This window comes from Mixophyes fleayi, chromosome 1, assembly GCF_038048845.1.
Source record: "Mixophyes fleayi isolate aMixFle1 chromosome 1, aMixFle1.hap1, whole genome shotgun sequence".
Classification (NCBI taxonomy): Eukaryota; Metazoa; Chordata; class Amphibia; order Anura; family Limnodynastidae; genus Mixophyes; species Mixophyes fleayi.
In genome coordinates this window covers 337,095,188-337,122,941 of record NC_134402.1, presented here as the reverse complement: position 1 = coordinate 337,122,941, position 27,754 = coordinate 337,095,188, and the positions used below count along the sequence as shown (strand labels likewise).

Genomic DNA, 27,754 nt, shown 5'->3' with positions numbered 1-27,754 from the left:
AAAAGCAGCCAATAAAAGGAAGCCTAGCAAACAAGTGTAGACATCCAACAGACACTTTGAAAGGAAAAAGAAAAACCTTTAGAAAGCAAAATGTCCGACTGTTCTATGGTTTATAGCACATTTATACATGGATAGTAAAAAAGGTACCTATACATACAATTGTGTTTTAGGCCTAATTGACCACAAATAATTGCAGTGGAGGGCACAAAAAGACTGCCAATGTCCAGCATATGAATGCGATCATTCCATTGTTAAACAGACCTGGCAGACTCGGTGGTTCTATGATGACTGCTCTCTCGCCCAACAACACTAGCCTGCCTTTAGAAGTGCTCAGTTTGCAGTACCAAAAATGTCAAGCAACTAGTAACTTACAGTGCACCATCTCATGGTCTGCCTCTAGAAAAAAACAACTCACAATCAATACATATAATAGGATTATTTCCTTTTAGATAACATTTTGTTGAGCCAGGCATTTAATTAGAGGTTTGAACAAAACCTGTTTATACAAGATTGTAAGTACAAGGTATGTTCCTCATGAAATGTGTTTTGTTTTTGTACCAGGATACAGATAAGAAGTAGAATAGCAAACATGGGGTGATAAATCTCTAAAAAAATGTTGAGTTACTTCTATACAATTACTGCACACAAAAACAAAAAAAAAAAGATTGGTGGCAGATTGAGTCTCCACCAGAACATCAAACACTGACTGAAAGTTGCTTTGACACATTTGAAACAAGTGTTTCGCAGACGTGCTTGGGTAAGAAGTTCATGTCTTTTACATATATTCAGTACAATTATTTTAGTAGTAATAATACAGTAAAAAAACTGCTCAAAGAAATTAAACGAAACATGGACATGAACCACATTCCACTCAATACTATACTAGCTCCCAGTATAATTAGAGTATTCATGTCAATATGTTCTGAACACATTACTCAATAGATCATTGTCCAATAATACGATTAGTTTAATATAAACGACTTACATATGCCACAAAGTGGATGTTAATTCTGTGTACACCATTTTGTGATTTTCTCAGAGACGCTTGTGAGCAGACAGCCAGGTGAATGCTGAAAGCTGATTGAACATGGACTCAAACTTTATGCTTTTGTCCCCCTTCTTCCAACCAAATGTTTGTGTGCATCCACCCCCCCCCCCCCCAAAAAAAAACCACCTATTAAGATTATTCTGTGTATAGCTGATGACTGCATTAGCTTTCGTATGCAGCCCTTGGGTAGTAACAACCCTTTGACTCACTGATCACCAAAACATACTTTATGGGGCAATATTAATATACACAATGACAATGGTTTCACATTAACACTGTACTTTTTATGACTGGATAATTAGTAGCAAAGAATCTGTTTAAACATTACTTCTAACAAAGGTCATAATGGAACTTGAATGAGCATTGTGCACCGCTGTTTTCTTACAATGTGGTATACTGGAGATAGAGTGGCTGGGAGCTAAAGAAGAGATTGGTGCTTGATGTATATTTATACTAAACCACCACTACATAGGTAAAACGCTGAGCAATGTGTGTGTCATATAATGTCAATCTGCATATACAATTTAGTTTGGTCTCAGGGGGACTGGATGAAAAACATATATGTCAATGAGCACAAAAGCCATTTACAGACTGCTTGGAGACATCACAGTAACCACAAAAAAATGAAAACGAAGCTTAATTACTTTATTTCGGAAATGCCCTTTTGCATCGTAAAGCCAATGCATGTTTAAATATATCATATATAATAGATATGGTATTAATAATATAATAATAAAAGACTGCCATTAACACGTTGCTAGCAGAGAAATACCTGCAGTGAATATTGTGTATATTTGTTGTTACTGCTTTATATCATGGTAAGTGCTCTTCTGCTAGGATGTGGTTAAAGTTTCATAAGTATCCATACAAAGTCTGGCCACGAAGAATATTCTGCCAGCATAATAGGTTTAAATATTTTGTACTTAACAAGAACAGAACACAAGAAAATTGTCATATAGGAACTAAACCTCATTCTAAGGTCCACGTAGAAAAAAAAAAAAAGCTGTAATTTTTGGCAAACTGTTTACTTTGCACAGTCGAGCATTTCAGAGAAGTTAAGAAATATAGCAAAACAAAATAAATTAGCCTAGAAAATGTACAATATAAAATAATACGCCTATAGAGTCATCAGCCATTGAAAATGGTATTTAACAATGAATGCCCTATATAATTGACCTCATATATACACCTCTAAATCTGGCCACAAGAAGGTATGAAATTCACACCAGATTTATCCTCACTGCCAAGAGGCAAATGAACAACATTCAGAAATAGCTGCAAATATGTAACCACAGTGAGGAGAGGCAGGGAATGTGGTATCAGTTCAAAATGCTCTATTGAGAAGAAATAGAATATTGTTAGCTAGTTAGAAATTATATTCTTGTACCCTCTTTTCAAGAAGCAAATCTCTGAAGAATGACTTCCCAGTGTACCCTAAAACGTTAATGGAAAATAGGCACTGCATATGCTATAAGCCAATTCCTATAGTTTACCCAGTGGCCTGGCAGGGCAAACAACTTGGATGTTATTTTGATGTCTGGGGCTCATGTGAAGTCTGCATTGGCCATTTCACATGTACAAAAATGTCCTGCAAAATAATGAAGTCTTTGCCAGATTCTATCTTTCTAATTAAAATAACATTTGTGCTGTTCCTGTGTAAAATTATATTAGGAAGTCATTTCAAGGATGTTTTATAAATCCCCCATGATTTTTGCAAGGAAGAAGTGAACATAACCGTTTTATCTGTACGCTTGCAAATGTTAGGGATATGTATCCCTAAAACAGCCTCCTCTCTCTAGCATATCCAGGATGTCCAGAAAGGTTTTATGCAGAGAAGTTCACCCGCAGGCTGCAGCTCCCTGAGGTACTTAGAAATCTGGCACTTCATAAATTGGGAATATTTGTGTCTCCCTCCTGGGGAAGGAAGCGCCTCCCCGAGTCTGGTACATGGCTTGTGCAGACTTCTGAACAAAGTCCCTTGAAGGAATGTGGGGTATGGAGTTAAAGGTTTGTGCAAGAGTCTGGGAATATCTAATAGTGGCACAGCAGCTAGATCATTAACCGTAGTTACTCCGCAAAAACACTGTACATGCAGCATTCTGTTGTGTGTTAGTTACGGCTTTGATGTGTACAAAGGCCAACAGCCGAACGTAGCGCAACATTAAAACATGTATCGTCACTAGGCACAAAGAGCAGGAGACAAGACAATCCGGACTTAGAGGCAGCAGCTAACATGTTGGCACAATATGTGCTTTAGTGTGCATCATTTCCATTGTCTATAATTCTTGGAATTATTTCATTCTTCTGGATGATTAGTGGGTGCAGCTGCAAGGTGCACACATTGCTAAGGCACTAGGAGAATATCGGCAAGACTTAAATTGTTTCAGCCTACTGCAGTCATGTTGTTGTTTCCACTGCCTTGGCACAAGCTGCATCCTGAGATATGACCAGTAGAAATTATCTGTATAGTTCCTATGCCATGCAAAGGACACAGACAATGGGGATAACCCTTAGCTCATGAAGCAGGATGTGTCATAGTACAGACTGATGTATCGGTGAGATCTGCATAATGCTGGGCAGGGAAGACACTTTAACACCTCTCACATTAAACGGCTTGAAAAGTCTTGGAGTCCACAGTTCCTCAAGAAGTTTGCATGTTTCAGATGAGGGAGGTTATAACAGACAAGGGGATGCCGGATGTTCAGGTTTCAAAGTATTTGTAAATTGATGTAACATACGTCATGAGACACTGCCAGTCTGGCCGCTCTGTACGTACCATTTCATTGATGTCCTGTAAATGACAAAACACCACATGCTCATATAGCTGAAATAGAACTAATAAAAGAAAAATAAAATTAATAGAAAATAATTAATTTTCACACTTCAGTTCTTCCAAACTCACCAGGGTAGATTTGATGCCCACACTTTCAGCTGCTTGGAAAGCCAGAGTGAAATTCCTCCTCTAAAAAACACACACACACAAAAAAAAAAAAAAAAAAAAAAAAAGAACCAAAAAACAAAAAAAAAACACAACATGAGAGACCAAAACATAATAGGTTTAACATGTGCATTGTTACGTTTGACTGCAAATTTGATGTCATGCCTTCCCGGAATGGGTGGGGTACGAATTTACAGAGCTGCTATAAACGACAGGCAGTAGGATGACCAAAAATTCATAAAACTCACTTGCCCGACTCCTAATAAATGCTGACTGACCTTAAGGATGACAAAACAAGTCCCCGGCAGTGTGTTAAAAAATAACGAGTATCAGTAATTTTAAATTACGACCTCTATATCAGTATTTTTAAAGCGGCAATGGCGGGTCCCTAACACTAACCTTATTCCTAACCCTAAGTCTAACACCTAGATCCAATGAGAAGCAGCATTGCCGCTTTAAAATAGTGATATAGAGGTCACAATTTAAAATGACGTGAAAACAGGCTGCCGTTATTACTGGTGCTCGTGATTTCTTACCACACTGTCGGTGACTTGTTTTGTCATTGTTAATGTCAGTCAGAATTTATTAGGAGTCAGGCAAGTGAGTTTTGTGTATTTTTGTTCGTGGTAGTCACTGTCGGTGTTATATGCACCGTTAAAGGGACTACCACTGCCCGGAATGTGGGTATGTCACATGCAGGTTACCTTGTCCTGGTTGCTCAGCTCCTGGTATGGAATATGGGCAGGAAGATAGGTGTGCAGTAAAGCACAGAATGCCAGGCCATCATTCCAACTGCTGCTAAAATTTGTGATATCAATATTCTGAAAGAAAGAAAATGAAACAAACCATGTAAGTAAATTGCTCACTAGCAGAGATCATCATCTTACTTATTTGTGATCTATTAGCTGGTGTACAAGTATCTTAAAATGTAAAATTTAAATTTAAGTCAATTTTAGACTGGCCATTCTGGACAGATTCCGCAGCTCTACATATACCAGCTGGTCCACAACAGACGGCGTGGACACCTTTGCTTTAACAGTTCCACAGAGCAAGGTAGATAAGAGCTCTGCAGGGGCTATTTAAGCACACGTCCCTCCTTTATGTATAGAAAATATGTGTGTAGAGGAGAGTGGAGAGGTTTCTGTATATCCATAAGAATGAATATGTACATGTGGTTTTTGAACCAGTACTAATATTTGTGTTTCTACCCTAATACAAAGGAATCTCCTTCTCACAGGAGCAGGATGTTCCCTCCCGCTGTCCCAGTCTTTTCTTCCCCCGCCTGTCCCTGGGTCAAATTCATTTCTGGGAAGAAACTAAAATAATACCAATGATAATAAAGAATTCATTTCCTGCCTGTTGTACAGCTGTACGTGCTGAGTCGCGCGCATACACACACACAGTAGCCATGGCCTTGGGGGGTCCCAATCCAAGTGTCTAATTAACTAACACTTATAGAAGCAGGAGATGTGTGACTTCAGTGACAGAGACATCATTTGACCCAGGACAGAACCTCTAGGAATCAGGGATTCTATTCCCAGTACCAGCTTTAATGTCAGACAATTGTTACCAAGAAATGTGTGTATTTCTATTAAGGTCAAATACAAGAGTCACATTTTTTTTGCATCAATAAATCTTGATTTAAAACCTCCCTCTTAGTGTTCACGGCTTTTCTTAACCCCAGCAGATGTCTACAGCGAGAGGCATTAGGGCTTTCTTGACGATATTTCCCAGGTAAGTTCACACAGGTTTTGATATTATTGTTAAACAGCTGCATAGGCATCACTTTATTTTGATCTATATTTTTATTTGAAAACTAAAGTGCACTTGGTACATTAAAAAAAAAACAAAAAAAAAATAAAATAACATACTGCCCACTGTCTCCTAGAGTGCACGTTGCTAAAAACTGTGCACTACAACACAGATTAACATGTTTTCAGCACACAGAGACAACGGATGAAAAATGTGCTTGCGTGACCTGGCTGTGTAGTCTGTGTCTACATGCCAATGAACACTATTTTGTATTTAAAGATCCCAAGTGGGAACGTCTATGTGCGCTCCTGTTATCATCAATATTTATTTATATAGTGCTAGCATATTCCGTAGCGCTTTACTGTTATTCTTACTGCATGAGGTCACAATATACTTGCAAGATTTTTATCTTTGTTTTAGCACCAAAAACTGGCTGATCAATACAGTGGAGAACAAAAAAACAAAAACAAACCTAGTGAGCTGTTCAACCTGTTGGGACTTCAATGCCATCAATTTTGTCTAGCTAACCACATTACTTTACAGCTATAATTTATGCTCCTAATGGACTTTCATTTCCCATACTGCAATTATTTGAATAAGTTGCAATATAAAGAGGCAGGTCTATTTTGCTGGCTTGTGGGATACTCAGTGTTTGAAAGTTATCGAGGTGCTTACTTAATTAGTGAACGGTAGATGATAAAGACAAAGCTTTATAAAAGTACTGGAACACGGAAGGCTGTGCAAGTTCCTCATCTATGAAACGTCATGTTTTAGTTGACAATTTAGATTGAATTCTGCCTAACCATCCAGCACATAAGCTTCGCTGGTCTCACAATAGAACCAGTGATAAGCATACCTGCCTGGTGATTAGAGAGTCGATGACAGCAAAGCTCACTGTGCAAACACATGAGCTTAAGACAAAATGCAGATATCAAAGCGGAGGGGTGGCTAACACAAACAAGGCCGCTTACCAGTTGCAAAAGGATGGTGCCTGTCAGTCACTGGAGAGGGGCGACAGCGAGTCCACCCAGTTGAACGAACAAAGTCATCGGCGTGCAATTATTTTTTTAATTTTTTTATTTGTAAATGTAGCAGTTACAAACATACAACAATATGTAACTGGCCCCACATACAGACTAGAGAAGAGGGAGGTGGTAGCGAAAAATCCTGGGCAGATTGGGTTTAGTTACCTTAACAAGATATTACTATGTTGGTTCTTAAAGCAGTAAATAAAATAAAACAGAACGCCACTTAGCTAATGGAGATGGGATGGGTGTTGAGTCCCAGGGATTGTGGGTGGTGTGACAAATCAGCCACTGTGTTATTCTGGAGGCTAGTGGTATACTCCATAGAAGTGATGAAACCTATTCTGTTTGACTGGGATGTGTCTAGGGGGAGGTGTGTTTTATTTTTAAAAAAATTGTCTTTGGCTGCGTTACAAATTCTCAGTTTGTCCAGCGGTTTATTTAGGCTTCTTAATGTGCTGTTTAGTATGACAGATGGATTGTTTTTGTATACCATAATGAAGCTATTCTATGAATGCAAACCTGACAGGTACTTTTTAAGGTGCACTTAATCAAAACACAAGAGTATTTCAAGTAACTCCTGTGCAGAATGCGGATTTAACACGTACTGACCAACACATTTGCACAGGTCAAATGGTGAGCAAGCAAAAAACATGAACAAACTTGTTCAAGTATCTCAGGGGCACAATAGGAAGGACTTGTTATTATCTAGTAGCTCCAGGACTATTAGTATCTTTCTTCTGCAAAAGAGTTTAAATCCATCAGAAACAAAAACAAAAAAAAACAAACTAGTGAAAATTCTTCATTCCCAGAGAAGCGCCCATGCAAGTGAACAGGAAAAAGCCTCTCTGCATATTTTGCACAATGCCTGTATTCCTCAGGAAGTCACATGAACTCTACACCAAAGATTTAGCTGTATTTATTGTCTTGTTCACTTATATATCACAGCCATCCACCCCCGCAGCAGAGGCTTCTATCAAAGCTTGACCCTAAAAAGAAATCAGTATCTCCCAGCACAGACAAAAGCTCCCCAGGACAACAAGGACTAATGTCACATGTCAGTGTGCGTCCTTTGCTACAGTTTGTCAATCATATCCCTTGGTAGCAGCATCACTTCAAATCAGACTGTCAATCAAATGTTTTACAAAACAGCACATCTTATTATCTAGGACACTGGTCAAGCAAATTATATAACTGGGCACAGTTACATGTTTAAACATTTCAAATCCTAACTTTTGAGCCTATGCAACGATTACACTGAACACATTTAAGTTACTCAAACGGATAATGGACTTTTCCCCACAATGGTTTTAAACAGCGACATAGGTGTAGTTTCTAAAGTGAAACACTTCAGTGGCTACGTCATAGGATTACAATAGGCAAAGGATTATTTTCAAGATCTAGAACTCTTTGACCCACAAATCACACAATGTCATCAGCAAGAACCAACCATCCTCAAAACCATTGTAACACCAGTAAAACAGGGAGAAGGTATGAAAAGGCAGGAGTTACCCACCTCGCCATCTGTGTATGCAAAGAGCATTTGTTAATTCCTTCCTGGTTCTAGACAGATGGAGCTGCATGTATCCCAGTAACTATCCTTCATCCGCTCCCGGGAGAGAGAGAGAGTGCTGCTTAATAACCCAGGGTCTAATTAACCAACCTAACAATCTGCCTACGCCTTTTCAGGGTCAGATCTACCTTTAAATGATAACCCCTGCATTGCCAACTGGGCATATATACAAGTAATGGTAGCTGAGAGGTGTAAAGTAGAGCACTCTTCACTTAACACCGCATATTCACCTGGTATCCCTCAGTCTTCTTCTGACACCACTTCAGCAAAGCATTTCTTTTGGAGCCACCATACTCTCTTGCAAGGGCTGACAAGGGGTCCTTCCTCTCCTCCCTGTAGTACACAATCATTGAAAAAATATGTGAGAGAAAAAAAAAAAAAAAAAAAAAAAGAAGTAGGAAAGGAGATGAAATAGTAGGAATATTCCACATGCCTTTACCAAGTGCAAAGGGGACAAAGAAAAGTCCATTTGCTTGTCCTGCCATTACAGGGAAGAGAAGGCTACAACTAATGGCAATAATATGAAGCTTATTAGTGAATTTAAACATGTACCTTTAAAAATAATTCTTGTAACAGGGGAAGCTTAAATGTTTTATTGTTATGTATTTTAGTACCGTAAATAAAACACATACTAGATCTAAAACTAAAATGAGCTGTGAAATGACAGAAATTATGTACTGTTCCTTTCAACAAATTGCTCACTGGTCAAAAATTTAGACTTTCAATCAAACCCAACAGAAGACACTCTGCAATAATAAACTTTTCAATGAAAAACGGAAATGTCTGGAGACACTGCAGAATTTACAGTCTCACAATTCAGAATAAAGACAAAGAGGAGTCTGCTAAGACACACTAGCTGGATCATGGGAGTAACTGTTCTGTGAACTCCAGGAGCAGTACCCTAAATTACTGCTGCCATGTTAGTCACTCTAGTAGTATAAAGGAGCTGTAATACTGTGTCTTCTACCTGATGCGGTTTCGAGCAGTTGGTGTCACAGACGCAGTCGGAGAGGAAGAAGTGAGGGAAAGTTGTGGTGAGGGTGAGGTCATTGACATCAAAGGTGAAGCAGAACCACCATCCGGCACAGTGATGTCACGTTTCAGTTCCTCACTGCTGCGGCGGGACACTAATTAAAAAAAAAAAAAAAAAGGTACAAAAATAGCCTTAGAGGACACAATATCAAAGGAAACAGCTTTCAGTCTCAGATACAGCATCAAGAGAACTGAGGACATCATACAACTTCCGACTTGTCAAATTTGGCTCTCTAATTGTCATTCACAGGATAAGGATGATTAAGATATAGCAACAAAATATACAGCAACAAAGCCTACATATAAAATATATCCTAAGGCTTTGGCTTAACAACAACAACTTGTACAGCAACACAATTATTTGCACATTCTAATCAGCACCCTCAAGGAATCCCAGACATGGACAGGAAGGGAATAGGAAATTGCCGTGGAAGCTGGGGTCAGACACTTCCTCTTTAATATTGTTTCTATTCTGAGAACAGGAAGTAAAAAACACAAAGCGAAAAGGGAAGAAAAATAAATAAATAATAATAAAAAAAAAAATCTGGGCACCCAATGTTGTTGCTATTAATAGTGAACACTAACAGGTTAATTCCCAAACAAAAGTATAGTTTATCCTCCATTTACACAAACACTACACTATCACATTGCTCCTCAAACTCAAAACACTTCACTCAAAGTGAATGAGGGCTGGATTTTGTCCCTGTGGATTCCGAATAAATCTCTTCATCGAAAAAAACCTGTTCTCAAGGCATTATGCAGTTAAAACACAGTAAGTGATTGGCAAATAACCAACTCTGCCATACCCCTCTCATACCAATCCAACAATCCCTCTTTGATCTCAGGTTGCCACTGCGCTGATCTATCTATATAAAATACAAGTTAACCCGTGCATGATACTCTTGCATTCTAGTCAAATCAAGCTACTTAAGGTGTTAAAAAGGTTCTTGTCATGCATTTGGGGCTAGGCCAGGCCTCCTCAGGGGAAGAGCGTTACTTCCCAACGTAAGCGCCCTTTTTTAACGTGGTTTTGTCCACATGTCACCACCTTATCATTCTTCTCCATCACCTCATCCTTCATCTTCATCGCCACATCCTTAATTTCCATCGTCTTACTGTTCTAAAACCTCTCGATACACAACATTTCTGCTAAACACCTTATCGCTGTGCTCAATCAGTCTTCCTTGAAGAGCAGTACTCATAACCTGCACTTTCACATCACTGCTTTTCCGTACTCGTGAAAATGCGACATACAATTGTCCATGACCAAACACAGGCTCTGGTAAATAAATACCCACACGGTCAAGAGTTTGAGCCCTCAACTCGTAAATTTAGCTTTTACTACCCCTCCCACAGGGGGAAGGGGGGATGATGGAAGTTAACTGACTTCACTATTATAATTTTTTGGTCAAATAATGTCAGTATACCAAATTTCAGGTCAATTGGATAAATCCTTTCTGAGAAAATAGTTTTTTCCACACACACACACTAACACACACACACACTAACACACACCGCTAGGCTTATATATATTAGATTATAGCTGGATTTACCAGAGATGGATTTTGTGCTGTCCATGTTTGGGACACGGGGCAAGGATGAGGCAGTTCTGCCACTGGATGACGTTCTCAACAGATGTTCTGCAGAAGGAAGAAAAAAAGAATTAGAGTCCTGATCATTCACAGCTCCTTTAGGGGACTCTAGACTCGCACCAATTTAATGTACCCATAAACCTATTAAAACGTTTGCTCTTTACCTACCTTGCACTGGTATTTCGGCATAACTTGGTCTCTTCTCTGACAGGCCTGGCAATGATTTAACAGAAGATATAGGTCCACTGATGGAATGTCTCTGCAAGGACAGTTAGGAGAAATATGAAATAGAAGATATAACCAGTGAATAAATGCTCTTAGACAAATATATTGATATAAAGCTGACCCAAATTGAATGTGACCAATGTAATTTTAAAAATTAGGATTCACTAGTGATAATTATGGCCAATATGTATTTTTTTTAAATGAAATACGTGTTGCCCAACAAGCACAAATATTTGCAGAGGTTGCAGAACAAATGATAGATTATTTTCTTACCTGCATAGGGGACACAGCTGCAGCAGGTGGAGTCTTCATGGGGCTCGGGCTTAGAGGTGTGCGGGGAATTGTGGTTGCCGCTGCTGCTGCTGCTACCGCTGGATTGGGGGCTATCAGAAAAGACAAGTATAGGAGTTACTCTATCTATTTCTATAAAAGAACAACCTTACTGTTGTCTGATTTGCAGAAATATCTGTATTACAACCTGGCGAGGATGCATTGTCAAATGATTTGATGAGGGTCTTGACAGTTGGTGTGGGTTCAGAAGAGGTGGAGGACCTGCGACTTAGACCCATTCCCTGTCTCAAGGCTGCCAAGTCCCTCTCCACTGCATTCATGTAGTTATAGACACGACCCCGTTCCTCTTCCTGTCTGGAGAGATGGAAATATATAGATTTAGGACTCAACTGTATATGTGCAACTACTTATTATTAAAACTTTGCCATCAACCCTATTAGAACTGTCCTTACTTTCGAGATGCAGCATTCTCTAATTCCTTGTTAAGCTTTTCATTTTTCTCCAGTGCCTCTTGGAGCCGCCGTTTAAGTTCACCAATCTCCTCCTGTGCTTCTGACTTGATGTCATTAGCAATCACGACAGCCGTTTGCAAATCAGCCTGAAACTGGCGCCACTCTGCAGATTCCTCCTGTGGTGCCCACCGGAGAGAGGATAATTAAACTGGAATCACTTCTACAGCATAGATCATGCACCTCAACTATACCAGGTCTTCAACAGCAAACTCCACTAATTAGATCATATATACAAGGCTATAAGAACTGAATCATAATAAAAAATAAAAAAAAAATAGAAAAACAAAATAAAACAAAACAACAAAAAAAAGAAGGTAAACATGGAAAAATCAGGCCTAACATTCAGGGGAAATGTCTGAAAATGTTATCATTGGCCAAAGTAAAGAAAGTCCTTTAGGCACTGCTATACCCCCCTCCCCCACAATGATATGTGGAAGGCTTACCCGCAACTTCCGATTTAATATTTTGATCTCTCGCTCCATGTCATGTTTCTGATCCTGCAGCTTTTTTACAGTGTCTAAAAGATGAAGAGGAATTACTTGATAAGTGTGGGGCATACACTAGTAAATTATTTAGCAGTACATGATACAGGCCTGTGTCATTATAATGAGTTAATGTTGTTGCAAGGTTCAAACCCTGAGGATAGCTATATCTAGGTATAACGTGCAAAAAAGGAAATGAGAATTTTTTTTAGAGCTAATTTAATAGCTACATGTGAGACGTGTTAAGACGGCCTTAACACATCCTCTGGGTAAGTGCTGCTAGAGGCAGGAAGACAATGGAGTTTGAGGTGACCAGCACGTACAGGACCGGACAGTTAGTAACCATGTCATTAAAAATATCCTGTCACTCTACTTTGGAATCACTAATTTGAATGATAGCGATACAAAATGAAACCAAGAAAAACAAAACAAGCTCAGTATATAGGGGAAAACGTAAAAGTTTCCAACATAAGAAAAAGGGAACCTGGATATACTGTCAGCTGAATCAAATTTTAAAAGGGTAAACCAATAAAATAAAAACTTGTGTACATTTTAATATAAAATTGAGTAATCTGAAGCAAATACTCAAAATACTATATTTTGCATTGGAGACATTTCCAGTGTGAGGTACTACAATGAGGTCTGGGGATGAGGAAGTAGTTAGGGCCTGTGGTTCAATATGCATTTATTAATATCCATTAATGGGTCTACCTGCTCTTTATAAGCAATAAACACTGGAAAAAAATGAGGGAGAAGCAATAAGATTAAGGAGATGTTAGCTGGCAGGGAGCTTAATAAACAAGGGTTACAGCAATATATTTTTGGACTACAATGAAACACAATAACCTACAAAAGTAGGTTAGTAAGTCAGCCTTAGCAATCCTAAAAGTCCAAAACTGATCGCATTGAAAAATTCACAGAGCAGAAACAACCCACTACCTGCTGTTACACAGGCAGAATATGAAATGGGATTCACATAGGGGTGCACTGTGCAAATTAGCAGAATAGACAGATACAAGTTAGGGTAAGTAGAAAAATAAAAGAAACCCACATACCATATAAAACTGTAACAATCACTTTAGAACACTAATGCTGTTCTGCAGCACACAAGGCAAATCCGAATATGCAGAAATTACCATATCTTGCGGAAACAGGTTTGGAGAGAAGCTCTTTAATAGGCCACGGTTGCCATCTGGTAAGTGGCGATTTCTGCAGATCTAGATTTACCTTCTGTGCGGTGGGCAATAGCTCAAAGTGTTTTAAAGTGAATGTTACAATTTGGTATTGGAAGTGCATTTCTTTTACACTTGCCATAACTTTTCATTACGCGATTCTATCTGCTTACTCGCATAGTGCAGTCCAATATGAAGAAATATGAAACACAGGAATAAGGTTGCACAAGTCAAGAAAAAAATGTAAATAAAGTAATGGAGACACAAAATATGTTCAAGTGCAAAACAATAATTTGCATCCCATAGCAGCCAGTCAGATTAAAAAAATGCTGCAATAAGAAAACTACTTAGTGAAGGATCTGATCAGTGATTAATCACATTAATTGATATCTGGTATTTCTGTGACTGAGTAGCGATCACAACGTCCAGAAATAATTGCCAGAATGGGCTGCATCACCACAATACATTTTCTTTATTCTTCAATCATTGAGAATATTTTATCAATGTAAATACATTTCAATGATTTGAAGTCATCAACTCAAGGAATTTGCTAGATAAGAAAATGTGGCTAGGTTTGGGAAGATAAATTGACATTGACCATTCTCTAGTTGGTCAAAGTCTCTTGAATAAGCACACAAAAACATTTGTGATAAACTAAACATTTTAAAATTATACTATTACTATACTAAAATTATACTTTCTCAGAAGTTATTAATCCAGATTTCCTATACTCCAACAGAGGTGTCATTTGTGGAAAGGTTAAAAGTGATGACAAGGACCTATGCTATGGAATTGAGTGAGGCAGAGTATAGAAAATGAAAATGTGAAATAATAAGGCTATTTTCCTAGCTAGTTACCGATTTCAAACATTCTAGGAGAGCATAGGAAACATATAGCAGGCGGACTAGGAGTAAAGGCACTTTAAACATAACTATTTGAGTGTACACTCCTCCCGTACTATGTCACTCCCATCTGGAGCCATCCTCAGTTACTGTATAACACAGAATATAAGAGAGAGCCAACGAGGCGTAACCACAAACAACAACATCAATCAACCAGAGCAAGGGGACAGTTCGCAGTGTCCTCCCTCAATGGAGTCAGAGAAATGGATTTTATGGCAAGTAAAAAATACTCTTTTCTCTTTCGTGCCATTGGGATACACTGCAAGATATTGGGGACATACCAAAGCTGCCCCTAAGGGAGGAACTACTCTGGAATAGCTGTGTGTAACAGCTTGCGCCCAAAGCTAGCATCCCGAGATGCAAAGCACTGCAACTTGTAGATTTTTGAGCCAGTGCGGACTGACGATCACAATGCAGCCTGGCACAACTGCTCAGCCGAAACCCTGCGAGGCACCACCTGCGAAGCACCAACAGCCCTGTTGGACTCAAACTGGCACAGGCCGAGCCGCCTGGACATAAGCCGAGTGATAAGCAATTGACTGCTAAGACGCTGACCAACCACGCTTGTCACCGTCATACAGGATGAAAAGGTCATTACTCTTGCGAACAGAAAGTGCATGGTTGACATAGCACCAAAAGGCCCAGATCCCATAGATTGTAAGCTTGCGAGCAGGGCCTTCTCACCTCTTTGTCTGTTTTACCCAGTTTGTTTATTAGTTTATTACATTTGTCCCCAATTGTAAAGCGCTACGGAATATGTTGGCGCTATATAAATAACTGATGATGATGATGATCACACCCAAAAGAGGCAAAGCCTCATCAGAAGACGAGACCTCGGACAGAACGTTGACATGACAATGTCCTGGTTTAAGTGAAAATGGGGGACCACCTTCAGCAGAAAGGAGGGTTTAATGCAGAGCACTGCCCTAACAAAATGAAATACCAGAAAGGAGGTATTACAGCACAATGCCCCCAAACCAGGCACCCGACAAACAAAGGAAATAGGAAGTAGAAACGCCACCTTCCAAGTAATTTAACGGAGAGTAACAGAATGCAAAGACTCAAAGGATTCCTAAGTAAGAACCCTGATCACCAGATTAGGATCCCAAGGCTCTACCTTATGTACAAAAGGGGGCTGAGTGAGTAGAACCCCTTGTGGAAAAGTCTGGACATTCCTCAACTGCCAACTTGCAATGAAAGAAAATTGAGAGCACCAAAACCAGCAGTTTAATAGAAGACAGACAAAGCCTTTTATCCAAACCGTTTTGCAGAAAAGATAGCAGGTGGGAAAGACTAAAATGGGAAGTGACACACACCACAGGATGTAAACCTAACACATTCGATAATTTGCAGAGGAAGCAGATTTATTTGGTTTAATCACGTTCCTCACAACCGTGTGCGAGAAACCCAGAGTCCAGAGAATCAGGGATTCAGTAACCACGCTGTCAAAACCAGATGATCTAACGAGTGGTAGTGAAGAGGACCCTGCACCAGAAGACATGGAGAAAGAGGTAATCTCTCGCTGTTCCTAGAACGTCTGAGTACCACATTCTGCGCAGCCAATCTGGAGCCACTAAAATGGCAAGAACTCATTCTCTTTTGAGCACCCGTGTGGGCATGGAAAACGGAGGAAACCGGTATACCAGATGAAACAGCCACCGGATCATCATGGCATCCATATATCCCGCCTCTGGATCCCTGGACTTGGAGCAGAAAAGAGGGACTCTGAAGTTCAGACGAGACACCATGATGTCGATCTCTGCCCTTCTGGTTTAATTTTGGGGTCAGCCAAAGACCTCCTCATGAAGAAACAATTGCGGCTGAGGTAATCTGTATCCCAGTTCTTTAGGATGAAGGATGCATATTGCCAATATCACAGGAACATAACCTACCACCCTGGACATGATACCCGCTGTCTCTCGTATTGCCATGGTACTGAGTTTTCCCCCTCCTGAAGGCTCAGGTGAGTTACTGCCTTAGCACTGTTAGATTAGACCTTGCAGAATCTCCTGACCCTGAAGTAGTGTACTTCGCCCTTAGTTTCAACACATTTATGAGCAGGTAGGACTCCAGAGCAGACCAGAGACCCTGGAAGCGGAGCAGACCTATGACCGCACAGACTGGAGTCTGCGGTAACCAAAATCCAGTCCCACAATAAGAACTTCCTGAGAACACAGGAGGACTGCCACGGTGGAAATAATTTTGGTGAACACCCACGCTGTGGTAGAGAGACCCAAACAGATAGTGTTCGCTGCAGACTGTGGAAGTGGAGGAGACACTGATGCCCCTCTAATAGGAGGCTTTGAACATAGGCATTTTATATATCTAGTGATGCCAGGAATTCCCCGTGTTCCATGCCCGCAATCACAGACCGCAACGACTCCATTCTGAATCTCACCAAAAACGGAGGAGAAGGTGGGAAACCAACCAGAAGATAGATGAGTCCACAACCAAAGGCTCTGCAAAACCCAAGGTTTTCCGAACGCCCAGGATTAAATTGTCTGCACTCTGTGAAGTAGAAATGTCCTCAGCACAGAAAGTCTTTCTCCTCAGATTCCCAAAGCAATTCTTTAGCTTCTTCAGAAGAAAGTTTAAAGTCAGGGATAGGGACATGAATAGTGTCAGGAACCTGACGTTTACCAGTTGTCCTGTAGGGGGCGCTCCAAAGAGGAGGAAGGCCTCTCCTGGGCAGTCTCGGTTAGAGATACCACCAAACTTGCCTCAGCCTGGGAAGCCCCACTAATAGGTGGTAGCGGCTTTGAAGGTGTAATTTGTGGTGCGTTTAGAGAATAAGAGTCACCTACCTCTTTGGACAGAGACATTAGCTGAGCAAGTTCAGCTATGGACGTCCCTAGTGACTTAGTCCAAGTCTTTTCCTCCAGGGCCGCCAGTGCAGTTATGGACGCACCCTGATCACAGATCTCTGTCTGACACATTGCAGACAGGGCTTCCAGGTCTGACTGTCCACAAGATAATTTGACATTACATTTGGTACAGTTATTAGTTATAATGTTGCACAGACTTAAATTAAAATATATTATATGGCAGCTCAGTTATCACATTTACAAGACTGGTTATATACCACACTTCTTGGTGATCGAGCAGGGTCTTTACTTTCCCCACTCCAGGTGCTTCTGATAGGTAAATCCATTAGGTCTCACCCTCCCATTGTGTCTCAGGCAATTAGGGTATTGAATATGCCTCACAGGTTAATGGGGGGAGAGGGCTGGGATCCAGACACTATGATTTGGCACAATACTATGTTACCGGAACTGAATAAACTAAGTGATAATATATTTTTAAGCAAATATGGGGTGTCGGAAACAGGTCATCTCTATGTATGTGGGGTATTTAAATCTTTTGCTCAATTCAGACAAGACTTTGGTTTATCACACACTGTGTTTTACCGTTACTTACAGCTCAGACATGCTATTCAATCACAATTAGCTGACTCTCCTCTCACATTTCAAATTTCACCAATTAAAACTTTGCTACAAAATATGGGTGAGCATAGAATTATCTCCATTGTGTATACAGAACAAAATTATCATTACGCATCTGATAGTCTACTATCAGATGCAAAATTAATGTAGGGGTGTTGTCATGGGGAAGAATGGTCCCAATATCCTAAAAAGTTTGAAAAAGGCCACGTCATGTATTCGCTATCGACAAATTAATTTACACATATTACTTAGGGTCTATCATACTCCATGTTCACTAATCAAAATTGGGAGAAAACATGACAATGCCCAAAGTGTGGGTCAACGGATTGCAACTTCTAGCACTTGCTATGGCAATGCCCAAAAGTAAACGATTTCTGGACCAAGGTATGGGCATGTGTTTATAATACAGTGCATGGGGTTCCTCCTCTTACACCAATGACATGTTTATTTGGTATTTTCTTGGATGATAGTTTCTTTAAAACTCAATGTCAATATATCTTTACTCTCACAACCCTAGCCAAGGTTATTATAGCCCGCACGTGGATGGCAACGGATGCCTCTGATTTACATAAATGGAGAGCTCTTGTGAAGGATACCATGAATCATGAAAGGTATATGTATATGGAAAGACATGCAAGGCACAAATATGAAAACATATGGTCAACCTGGTATTCCTCAAAATACAAACTACACAGGTCTGAACTAGACCTTATTTAAACTTGATTTCTCTGAATGGTCATCCTCCTCCTCTTTACTCTGTGCATTATGGCTGTAGCTCCCAAACAACCTCTTTATTAAAATCTAATCCAGATCTAACCGCTCCCTGCACTATATGAGGCACTACTACAACACTCTCTAAAAAACACTCCTGTTGAAGTCTTACCTATTGCAAGACAAAACGCATTGAGGTATTCGGCTAAGTGCTGACATCTATATTGTCTGAATCCAGTGGCTGAGGACTGTTTATGTGATCGGTGGTGTAAGCCAGACTAATCTCTATTGTTGCGGCTCCATGCGGGGTTATACAGATAAGTTTTTATTCTTTTTAATTATGTGAGTGCAACCTTTGTATTGTACTAAATAAAACTTGTTCTATTACATACTACACTATATCAATCATCATTTTCCCTATATACCATCTGTGGAAAAAATGAGGAAGGTACATCTATGAACAAGAGGATGTTTTAGAGGATCGGTGACAGATAAGCCATCTTTATACATTTTTTTGGTACACCATTGGGTGACTCACAAGCACGGATGTGTGTGTGATTTTTTCCACTGGTGTGGTGATGTATAGAAAGGTGGCCAGTAGATTTGATTTACTTGGTCTGGCGGTATATATCCATGCATCTTTGGGTGTACAAGTGAATATATCAAAATACTATACTATTACCGGTTTCCTTTGCTGTGTTTTTGTATGAGGTGAGATCCAGAGATATATTCTGATAACTGGAAGAACTGACAATTTTGTTATGACTGCTGACAAGCCTAAATCTGGTACGCATACCACTATCTTAATTTATATCTTTGTGTTCCATAATACTACACTATGAGGCACCTTGCCATATATATATATATATATATATATATATATATATATATATATATATATATATATATATATATATATATATATATATATATATATATATATATATATATTCCTCCTGAAGAAGTCTATCAAGACGAAACACGTTGAGTCCCTAATACTTCTGTAAGATACCAACTAGGTCACACTACTATCCTGGACACTTAGTGTATATACCCTGATACTCCTGTGTGGAGATCGCTGATAATACCTATAGAACTCTCCAGGGATCCATACTGGCACAAGCTGACCTACTGCTATATACAGATAAGCTTTTATTTACTTTGCATAATGTGAGTTTGCATTTTATTATATTATTATATTGCTGAATAAACTCTTTGTATATAAATTACTACACTATATGGCTCCTTTATCTCTACTATTTTGGCTGACTGGAGTTTGTTAGCGGTGTTTGCATGGGGACGGCTGCCCGAGACTAAGAATTACCACATACTGCATTTGCTGTTATGCCTGTTCCTGACACACCAGACGGAGCCGTGATTTCCCCTTGGAGACCCTGATACAGATATGCTGGTCTTATATTATTTTCTGGTACGCTCCCATCTATTGATTTGTTATCTGGTGAACTGCACTACTCTATGTATCTCCTGTTTATCCTTGTCCCTCTGTTGACATTTGGTTGGAGAGTTTACAAGCTGCGTTACACTGATTCAGCAAGCTTTAGAGGAGTAGGAACTGCATCTTTATATTGTGACATTTATGTTGATTCTCTGCACATTAGTATCTGATACGTTGGTCACTGTCTAGCATATGAATTTGGCTCTGGACTTACTACGCATATTGTTGGATACCAACCCAGAGACTTATTTTACTTCCTCATACATATTACTCTGTACCCACCTTGATTAGTATAATCTGTTAAGATCACCATTGCGCCCGCCTTCTGTTTATATATATATATATATATATATATATATATATATATATACACAATCTGTTTAATTATATACATCCATGTATCAATCTGTTCTGCTTGAATCAAACTCGCCTACATCATATAACTATGCTGTATGGCTTTATCATTTTTTATTTGTTTTATTTCATTATACTATGTCTTTTGTCTAAACTCTACAATAGAAATTACTTGATTTAAAAAAATAATGTTGCACAGACTTTACAGCTGATCCTTTAGTCTTTCTCAGATATATAGATGATAAATAACAAATATCACACAGCAAACAAGGTCTAATAAATACCACAATAAAATCTTCTGTGTTATGAGCTACAGAAGGATTTAATATAAAATACACTTGTATGCCACACACTGACACCCACTATACCGATTTATAGTAAGTTATTGTGCCCCAAGTGTGAATTAATGACTACAACACTATAGTAACAGGTGGTAAAGGCACAGGAATTTCATCTTGTAGATAAGGGTACCAGACAAAAACAAAGAGAGCACAGAGTAGGAAAGGGCTGTGTTACTGCACTGCTACTGGGGAAACATGGCTGCTTCTGTGAGTGAGAGCCCACCAAACGAGCCTGAGGAGGACTGCCCCCTTGGAACTGCCCATCCAGTAATGGCTGTTATACATTCTTTACTAGTGCCCAATGCTGCCTACACTTATAGTTGTAGATGTCGACATAGCAGAGTTCACTACATATAGAAGTCCTATCGCGCGGTCTTCCCCCTGCCGAGTGTTCTCTTTCTTTGAAAGAGCTGCTTGTTGCTAAAGGATGTCTGCAAGCTGTGCGGTTTTGGAGGAGCAGCTGTTAGCGTCACTCTCATACAGCCGCAGTGTGTGTGTGAAACACAGAGCTTTCTCCCAGCGGCTGCCACACCAACAGGGGTGCAGAAAGCACACAGGCTGCACACCGCGATGCAGGGACCCAGAGTGAAAGCAGCCCACAGGCTATTCAGTCTCTGCTAAAAGGGTCCCTGCAATGCACGCAAAAGTAAAAATAAAAGTTGACAATTGAAAATGAAAGAATATAAAAAAATTGTCAGGAGCCCAAAATAAAATGCTCTACCATCTAAGTGTAAAGTGCTATGTGCAATGGTGCAGACAGCGATGATGGGTCACAGGAAATTTAAGGACACACATACAGAAGGTGGGCTTATGGTCTGACACTTCACATAGCCCGTTAACAATAAGTATACATGGATCGGCTAATCACAAAAAAAAAAAAAAAAAAAGGAAGGCAATTAAATATACCAAGATATTACGGCACTAAACAACTGAACTGAAAATAGTAAAATAATAACTGTCCTCCACACCTGCTCACTTATTTAGCATTGAGCATAAATAAACCCAGTATCATTATCACAGGTGAATGCCCATTAACTTTACTATAGTGATTGCCAATCTGTATATATACATTTACAAATTTGTTTTGTAGCTAAAATCATATTGTATTCCCAATATTCTCTTGATTAATATAAATGTAAATATTTAGGGAGAATTGGGCACCAGTTTTATTTTATTTTAACATTAGCATTTACACCATGTTCTTATGGTGCATAGTAATTTGTTCTTCTTTATAGGAAATAGGACATTTGAGTTACATTAAATTTGATACCTTTGTTTCCATCATTATAGTCATTTGATTAATTAACAGTGATATGTATCGGATTTTCATGTTACACTATTTACAATATTTGTATATTTTACTTTTTATTCTAAGATTGCATTTATTCATTTTTCTCTAAAAATAGTATGTATTTAGTATTCCATCAAATTATTATAATTAGACTTAATTTGGGACATTTCACCTTTAACTACTTTACTATTTATATTCAGGTGTTTAGCCCCAGAATATTTTAGTGCATTTAACAGTTTCTGTACTTAGGAATTTCTTACGGAGCCCTTTAGGTTAATCACATGGCAAATATCAATAAGATACAGGGAATAAAATAAAAATCATATATGTCTTTCTTTTAGTGTAAACCACTATGTAGGACCACCCTTCAAGCATTTTGGGTTTTGTTTTTGTTCCTCAGTTAAAAAACCAAGACAATAAAGAGTAGACGTTATTCCTTCTAACATTGGACTAATACTTGAAACTATTTTTTTTTTTTTTTTTAAAACAAGTGTGCCTGAAAATGTGAGTATTTGGCAAAATATAAGTACATAATCCAAAGGCAAGAGGCGCACTTTGCTCTTGCTAAATGCTGACTGACTGCAGCAATTTCCCCTTTTCGTTTTAGTAGATCCTGTTACTTTAAGAGCACACTATGCTGTGATTAGGGGAAGACTACTGGCAGTAAGGAAGTAGATTACAATTCTTCTCCTCCTAATGTTGTACATACTACCCTGACAATTCACTGCTTATATAGACCAATCTACATATTAAGAGCTGCATTTCAGCAATTGTGTTATGGATGAGTTAATGTTCGGAATAAGATTGTTTGCGTTCTGAAAAAACAGCTCAGATGTTTTGCATAAATAAAAATCTATAGGTATAATTGCTAAGTTGACTTTAACAGTTGGGTTGCACTTAAAGTACCAGCAGAGCAACATGTAGAAAATTGAGGGAGACAGGGACTCAATTAATCAAATATACAAATATAGATATTCCTTATGTTACAAGCAATGAGTATTTAAAAAACAACATAAAAAAGAAAAAAAAATCATTACAAATTTTATAACTAAAGACATAGTCAAATATTATTTTATACTTTTTAAAGACACCAACATTGACCTAATATACTGCACTAAATAATGCAGAACTCTTCTTTCATCATGGGGACCAACGGCCAATACAATACACATTGGGTTGGAGTCAAAACCATGTTGCATTGGAGGGTGAAGTAAACTTAAAATGTGGGGACAGATTTATATTTGGGTAGGGCATGTTCTTGATCAACTTTAAATTTCAGCGTAAAAATAAAGTTATCAAGTATTTGTGCACTATATGACAAAAAAAGCCAGTATTTTCTTTATGTGCAAAATAATAAACTGATTTGCAACCCTTGCATTGTAACATGGATTGTGCAGGATCAAATTTACTCCTTTTTTTGCCTTGCTCTCCTTAATGACTCGGGCCCAGTTTCCCTTATTTCAGGTTGGAAGGATTCCGTAGCTTGGCTATGTCATAATGACCTCTGCTGGAAGGAAACGGGAAAGCACTTACTCTCAAGATCAGACATGATGAGGTTGTCATGTAGTTTCACAGCTCTGTGCTGTTCAACTTCATCCTCCAGTTCAAATATGGTCTCTTTCATATCACTGCGTTCGGTCTCTTTTTCCTCCAGCTCACTCCTCACCTTATCGAGTGCCAGAGTCAATTCTGACACCTGCTTTTGTGCCTCCTCACGGAACGCTCTATATTTGTCTTCCAGCTGAAAAAGAGCATTGATAATATAAAGATAAATAAAAAATAAATAATTATGCCCCATCCTACCAAATTAATCACATACGACTTCTGCCATAGACACCCTCCTTTGTCACATTAGGTGATGTGCTTTTTCTACCACTCATTCCACTGTTCTCACCTTGTCAAAAGCGTCTTGCGTACGTCTGAGATCACTCTGTACATGCAGCAACTCCTCCTGCAGGTTCCCCGCCAGAGTTTCTGCTTTCTCTTTATCAGAACGCACACTTTCCAGCAAGTTCTGGATGTGAGACGCATCCCCAGAGCTGTGTATAGAGTACAATTCTGCCACTCTCTGCTTCTCCTGTTCCAGTTGGGCCTTCAGACGCGCACATTCTGCCTGCTCTGCATTTAGAGAGGCTTTGTATTCGTCTAGAGTGGCCGCCAGTGCCTGCTTTCCAAGTTGTTCAGCTTCAGCAATGCGATCCATGTGGTGGTTCCGCTCTTTAAGTGCTCGGATCACCTCCTGCGCATCCTTATTGTCCTGTTCTGCCATCTTTAGAGTGTTGCTCAAATGTTGCTGGACACCCAGCAATTGCTCTCGCTCAAAACGGCCACTATCTGCCAATTCCATGTATCTCTGTTCTAAGTCTAAATAACGGCTGCTTTTAAGGGTCTCATCTAGAGAGTACGACACATGATGCTCATCGAGAAGAGCTCTTGCGTACTCTAACTGACGGCTGAACAACTCCAGCTTATCACTCTGCTGGCAAAGGGAGTCCATTAAGATGACCTTTTCTTCACCCAACCTCTCATTCTCACTATTTAGCTCCTGTGTGATCTGCTGCAGATCAGCCAGTTCTTGTAGTGTGGCTTGTAGTTCCTCTGCTGTGCTATGCTGGTTCTCTTCCATTTGGTGAATGCGCTCAGTCAGGCATGCCACCGACACCTCACTTACATTTCCACTGCTCCCTTTGCGGGAACGGTCAGTACTTGGAAGACCTTCAGACTCTGAGGATGAAGACGGGGCATCAAGAGCATCATCACTCGAGGTGAGTGGCTGGTAAACTTCACTGCACTCACTGTCTAAGTTATCCATGGAACTACTCCTCCTCTCTCCTGTCAGTGTACTCTCATCTTGACTCAAGAGGTCCTCCATCGAGCCAGGAGCAGAACCCTCCACAGATGAGGCTAAAGTCCCTCCTCCACAATCACTGTGGCTGCCAACAGCCATATCCATGGATGGGTAGCCATACAGCTTCTCTGTAACATCTAACTGCTGACCCAATGAAAAGCCTAATGCATTCAGCCGATCCTTCAGCATGCGGTTCTCATTCTTCAATTGTTGTAGCTCTTCTCGTACCACAGCATTCTGCTCCTGCAACTGCAGTAATGGTGCTTCCTCAGGGCTCTTATCACAAAGATCCTGTCCTAATTGTGTCCTCATGTCCCTCAACTCAGTACGGAGGAGCAGAATCTCAGCATCTTTATTTTTAGCCAGATTTAACAGGTCCTTTACTTTGGTTTCTAGAGCAGCCCGATCACTGATCTGGTTGTCAGATTTGGATTTGCTCATACGAAGAACATCAGACTCTGCACGGCCCCGACATCGTTTAGTGGGGGCAGACGTCTCTCCTATACCAACGCCTGAACCCTGAGGTTTTTTGCTGGCATTTAAGCGAGAACGATCACGTACTCTCTCTCGAGATGATCCTGTTTCTTTGGTCCCAGAAGAGCCACTTCGCTTGGTGTTGGAACTGCTGCCTGCAGGTAAATTGAAGAACACAGTAAAAGCCAATGAGAAGAGCTTGACAGCAGGGCTAACAGCTGTATGTAATTAGTCAAGTTATTTTATAGCTGAAGCCAAACAGACAAAAAGTGTCATCATCTTGTCCTGCAGAATGTCATACCATTACAAAAAATAACTAATATGAGCACCAATAAAAATGATCATTCTATCCCTATAATGTAAAAGCTTACTACCCTGTTGCGGTAAATTGAGGTACAGTTGCAGTAGACCACAGTGCACCAAGTTACAATGAGCAATGAACAAATGCAACACAGGACTGCCATCTACTGCCACTATGCAGCTCTCCAATTTACACAAAACAAAGTAAAAAATATGGATGTCTGCTAAATCTGGAATGTACCACATTTAATGATATGCTAAATTTTTCCAGCAAAACATTCAAGACTTGACTTGGTAAGTTGGTTACTGTGCCAGTATATAAATTCATACCAGCGCTGTTCCTTGCTCTACCATCTGATCCACTCATTGCTGTCCCACAACTGGCGTTGGATATGGCACTGGTTTTTTTCGCCTTTACACCGTTGCTTGTGGGTGGCCCACCACCCACTCCAGCTAGGAGATCATCATTACTCTTGGCCTGGAGGGGATCAAACAAGCGACAGATGAGACTATTATAACCATGCAGTCATTTCTCAACCACATAAAGGTGACAGCAAATAATGTATATATAGTGCAGTACATAGGGGTTCATCATACATGTATGTTATGCTTTCAAGAAAGACAATTCCATCTCCATCAACTTGCATAGTTTATTAGGCCTGGATAAGCAAGAATCTGTTCACTCTCCAAACTATTATACATATTTGTTAATATTATTGGGACTAGTATCATAAGTAGGATGTATAGAAAAATTCACATATTTATTATAGGCACATTTACAAAAATGATGTCAATTTGATTAGCTAGGGTTACAGCAAAAATACAGATGTACCCTTCAAGATGCTGTATATGCTTGAATCATAAAAGTATTATAAATCATGTACATGTTTTTTTAAAGGCAAGTCAGAACAAGTTAAAAAAGAGGCCAAGTACAATTGCTGGGTCAACCTGGAGAATGAGTTAGTTGGTGAAAGTTCTCTGGAATTCATTCGCTGGCTTAAAAAAACAACACGATCGAAAATGGCTTTAACTGTCCCAACCGTGAACTTATTATCCATCTGGGACAGTTAACAGAAGTTTTCGCCTGTTGGATCACCCCTTGCCACTTGTGCCCATTTGGGCTCACCCCCTTTTCCCTCCTTGTCAAAGTGAATCTATGGCCTCTGGGAGGAGGGTGTCACATAGCAGGAGAGTGCGTACCCATCTTATTTGCGAGTTACAAGAAAAAAAAAAAAAAAAACAACTACCCCATAACATTTTTATCAATACCTCCAAATTCGTCACTTTGTCCAATTAACACTCAAACAAATTCCACCCAGAATGCTAACCCAATTTGAAAGTACCTGTACTTAGAATTCTAACTTTAGAGGCATTACATCTTTATTATACCACAATATTCTAGCCCCAAGAAAATTGGAAGACGACAATCAAACTGGCCGGGGAATCAGATATAGATATATGTCTCGAAGAGGAGAAGTGGGATAAAATCCGCACAAGTTTTAAATGCTTGATTACAGTGGCTATAAGAGAAAACGCTTATAAACTTTTAACCTGGTAGTACTTAGTACCAGAACGCATACACAAAATCTATCCAAATACATCTGATTAATGTTGGAGGGAATGTGACCTGAATGGTAGGTTTGTTCATGTTTGGTGGTCTTGCCCCAAGAAAACCTCATTTGGAACAAATAAAAACTCTTTTTGCCAACATCACAGATCTGTTTCCCCAATCTACTACTTATACCACAGATAGACAAAACATACACTGCGCTGCAAAGTATCAAATTGCACACAACTGCAAAACACCTAACCCTCCCACACAGCAAGAAACCATTAATCGTATCTGGTTAACCTCCAGAATGGACTACATCACTATGGATTATATCACTAGTCTTCAAAAACATAAAGTTAAAAATGCCCATAAGATCTGGGAACCCTGGCACTCCTACCATCAGCACCCCACTCCCTGGCATCTCATAAACGTAAGAGATC

At 39.6% G+C, this 27,754-nt stretch overlaps 1 protein-coding gene across 1 annotated transcript in view; it reads right to left on the bottom strand.

Annotated features, from left to right (window-relative positions):
• Window positions 1-1,672: 1,672 nt before the first annotated feature.
• Window positions 1,673-27,754, bottom strand: part of SPECC1L (sperm antigen with calponin homology and coiled-coil domains 1 like) — a 40,449-nt gene continuing 14,367 nt past the window's right edge. The window contains exons 3-16 of the mRNA XM_075215458.1: window positions 26,093-26,240; window positions 24,035-25,617; window positions 23,674-23,881; window positions 12,432-12,505; window positions 11,929-12,104; window positions 11,664-11,830; window positions 11,459-11,568; window positions 11,129-11,219; window positions 10,922-11,008; window positions 9,304-9,463; window positions 8,567-8,669; window positions 4,691-4,807; window positions 3,951-4,010; window positions 1,673-3,839 (exon numbers count right to left, since the gene is read on the bottom strand). Of these exons, the coding sequence (XP_075071559.1) occupies window positions 3,750-3,839; window positions 3,951-4,010; window positions 4,691-4,807; window positions 8,567-8,669; window positions 9,304-9,463; window positions 10,922-11,008; window positions 11,129-11,219; window positions 11,459-11,568; window positions 11,664-11,830; window positions 11,929-12,104; window positions 12,432-12,505; window positions 23,674-23,881; window positions 24,035-25,617; window positions 26,093-26,240 (3,174 nt within the window). The 3' untranslated portion in view covers window positions 1,673-3,749. The remainder of the gene's footprint in view (window positions 3,840-3,950; window positions 4,011-4,690; window positions 4,808-8,566; window positions 8,670-9,303; window positions 9,464-10,921; window positions 11,009-11,128; window positions 11,220-11,458; window positions 11,569-11,663; window positions 11,831-11,928; window positions 12,105-12,431; window positions 12,506-23,673; window positions 23,882-24,034; window positions 25,618-26,092; window positions 26,241-27,754) is intronic.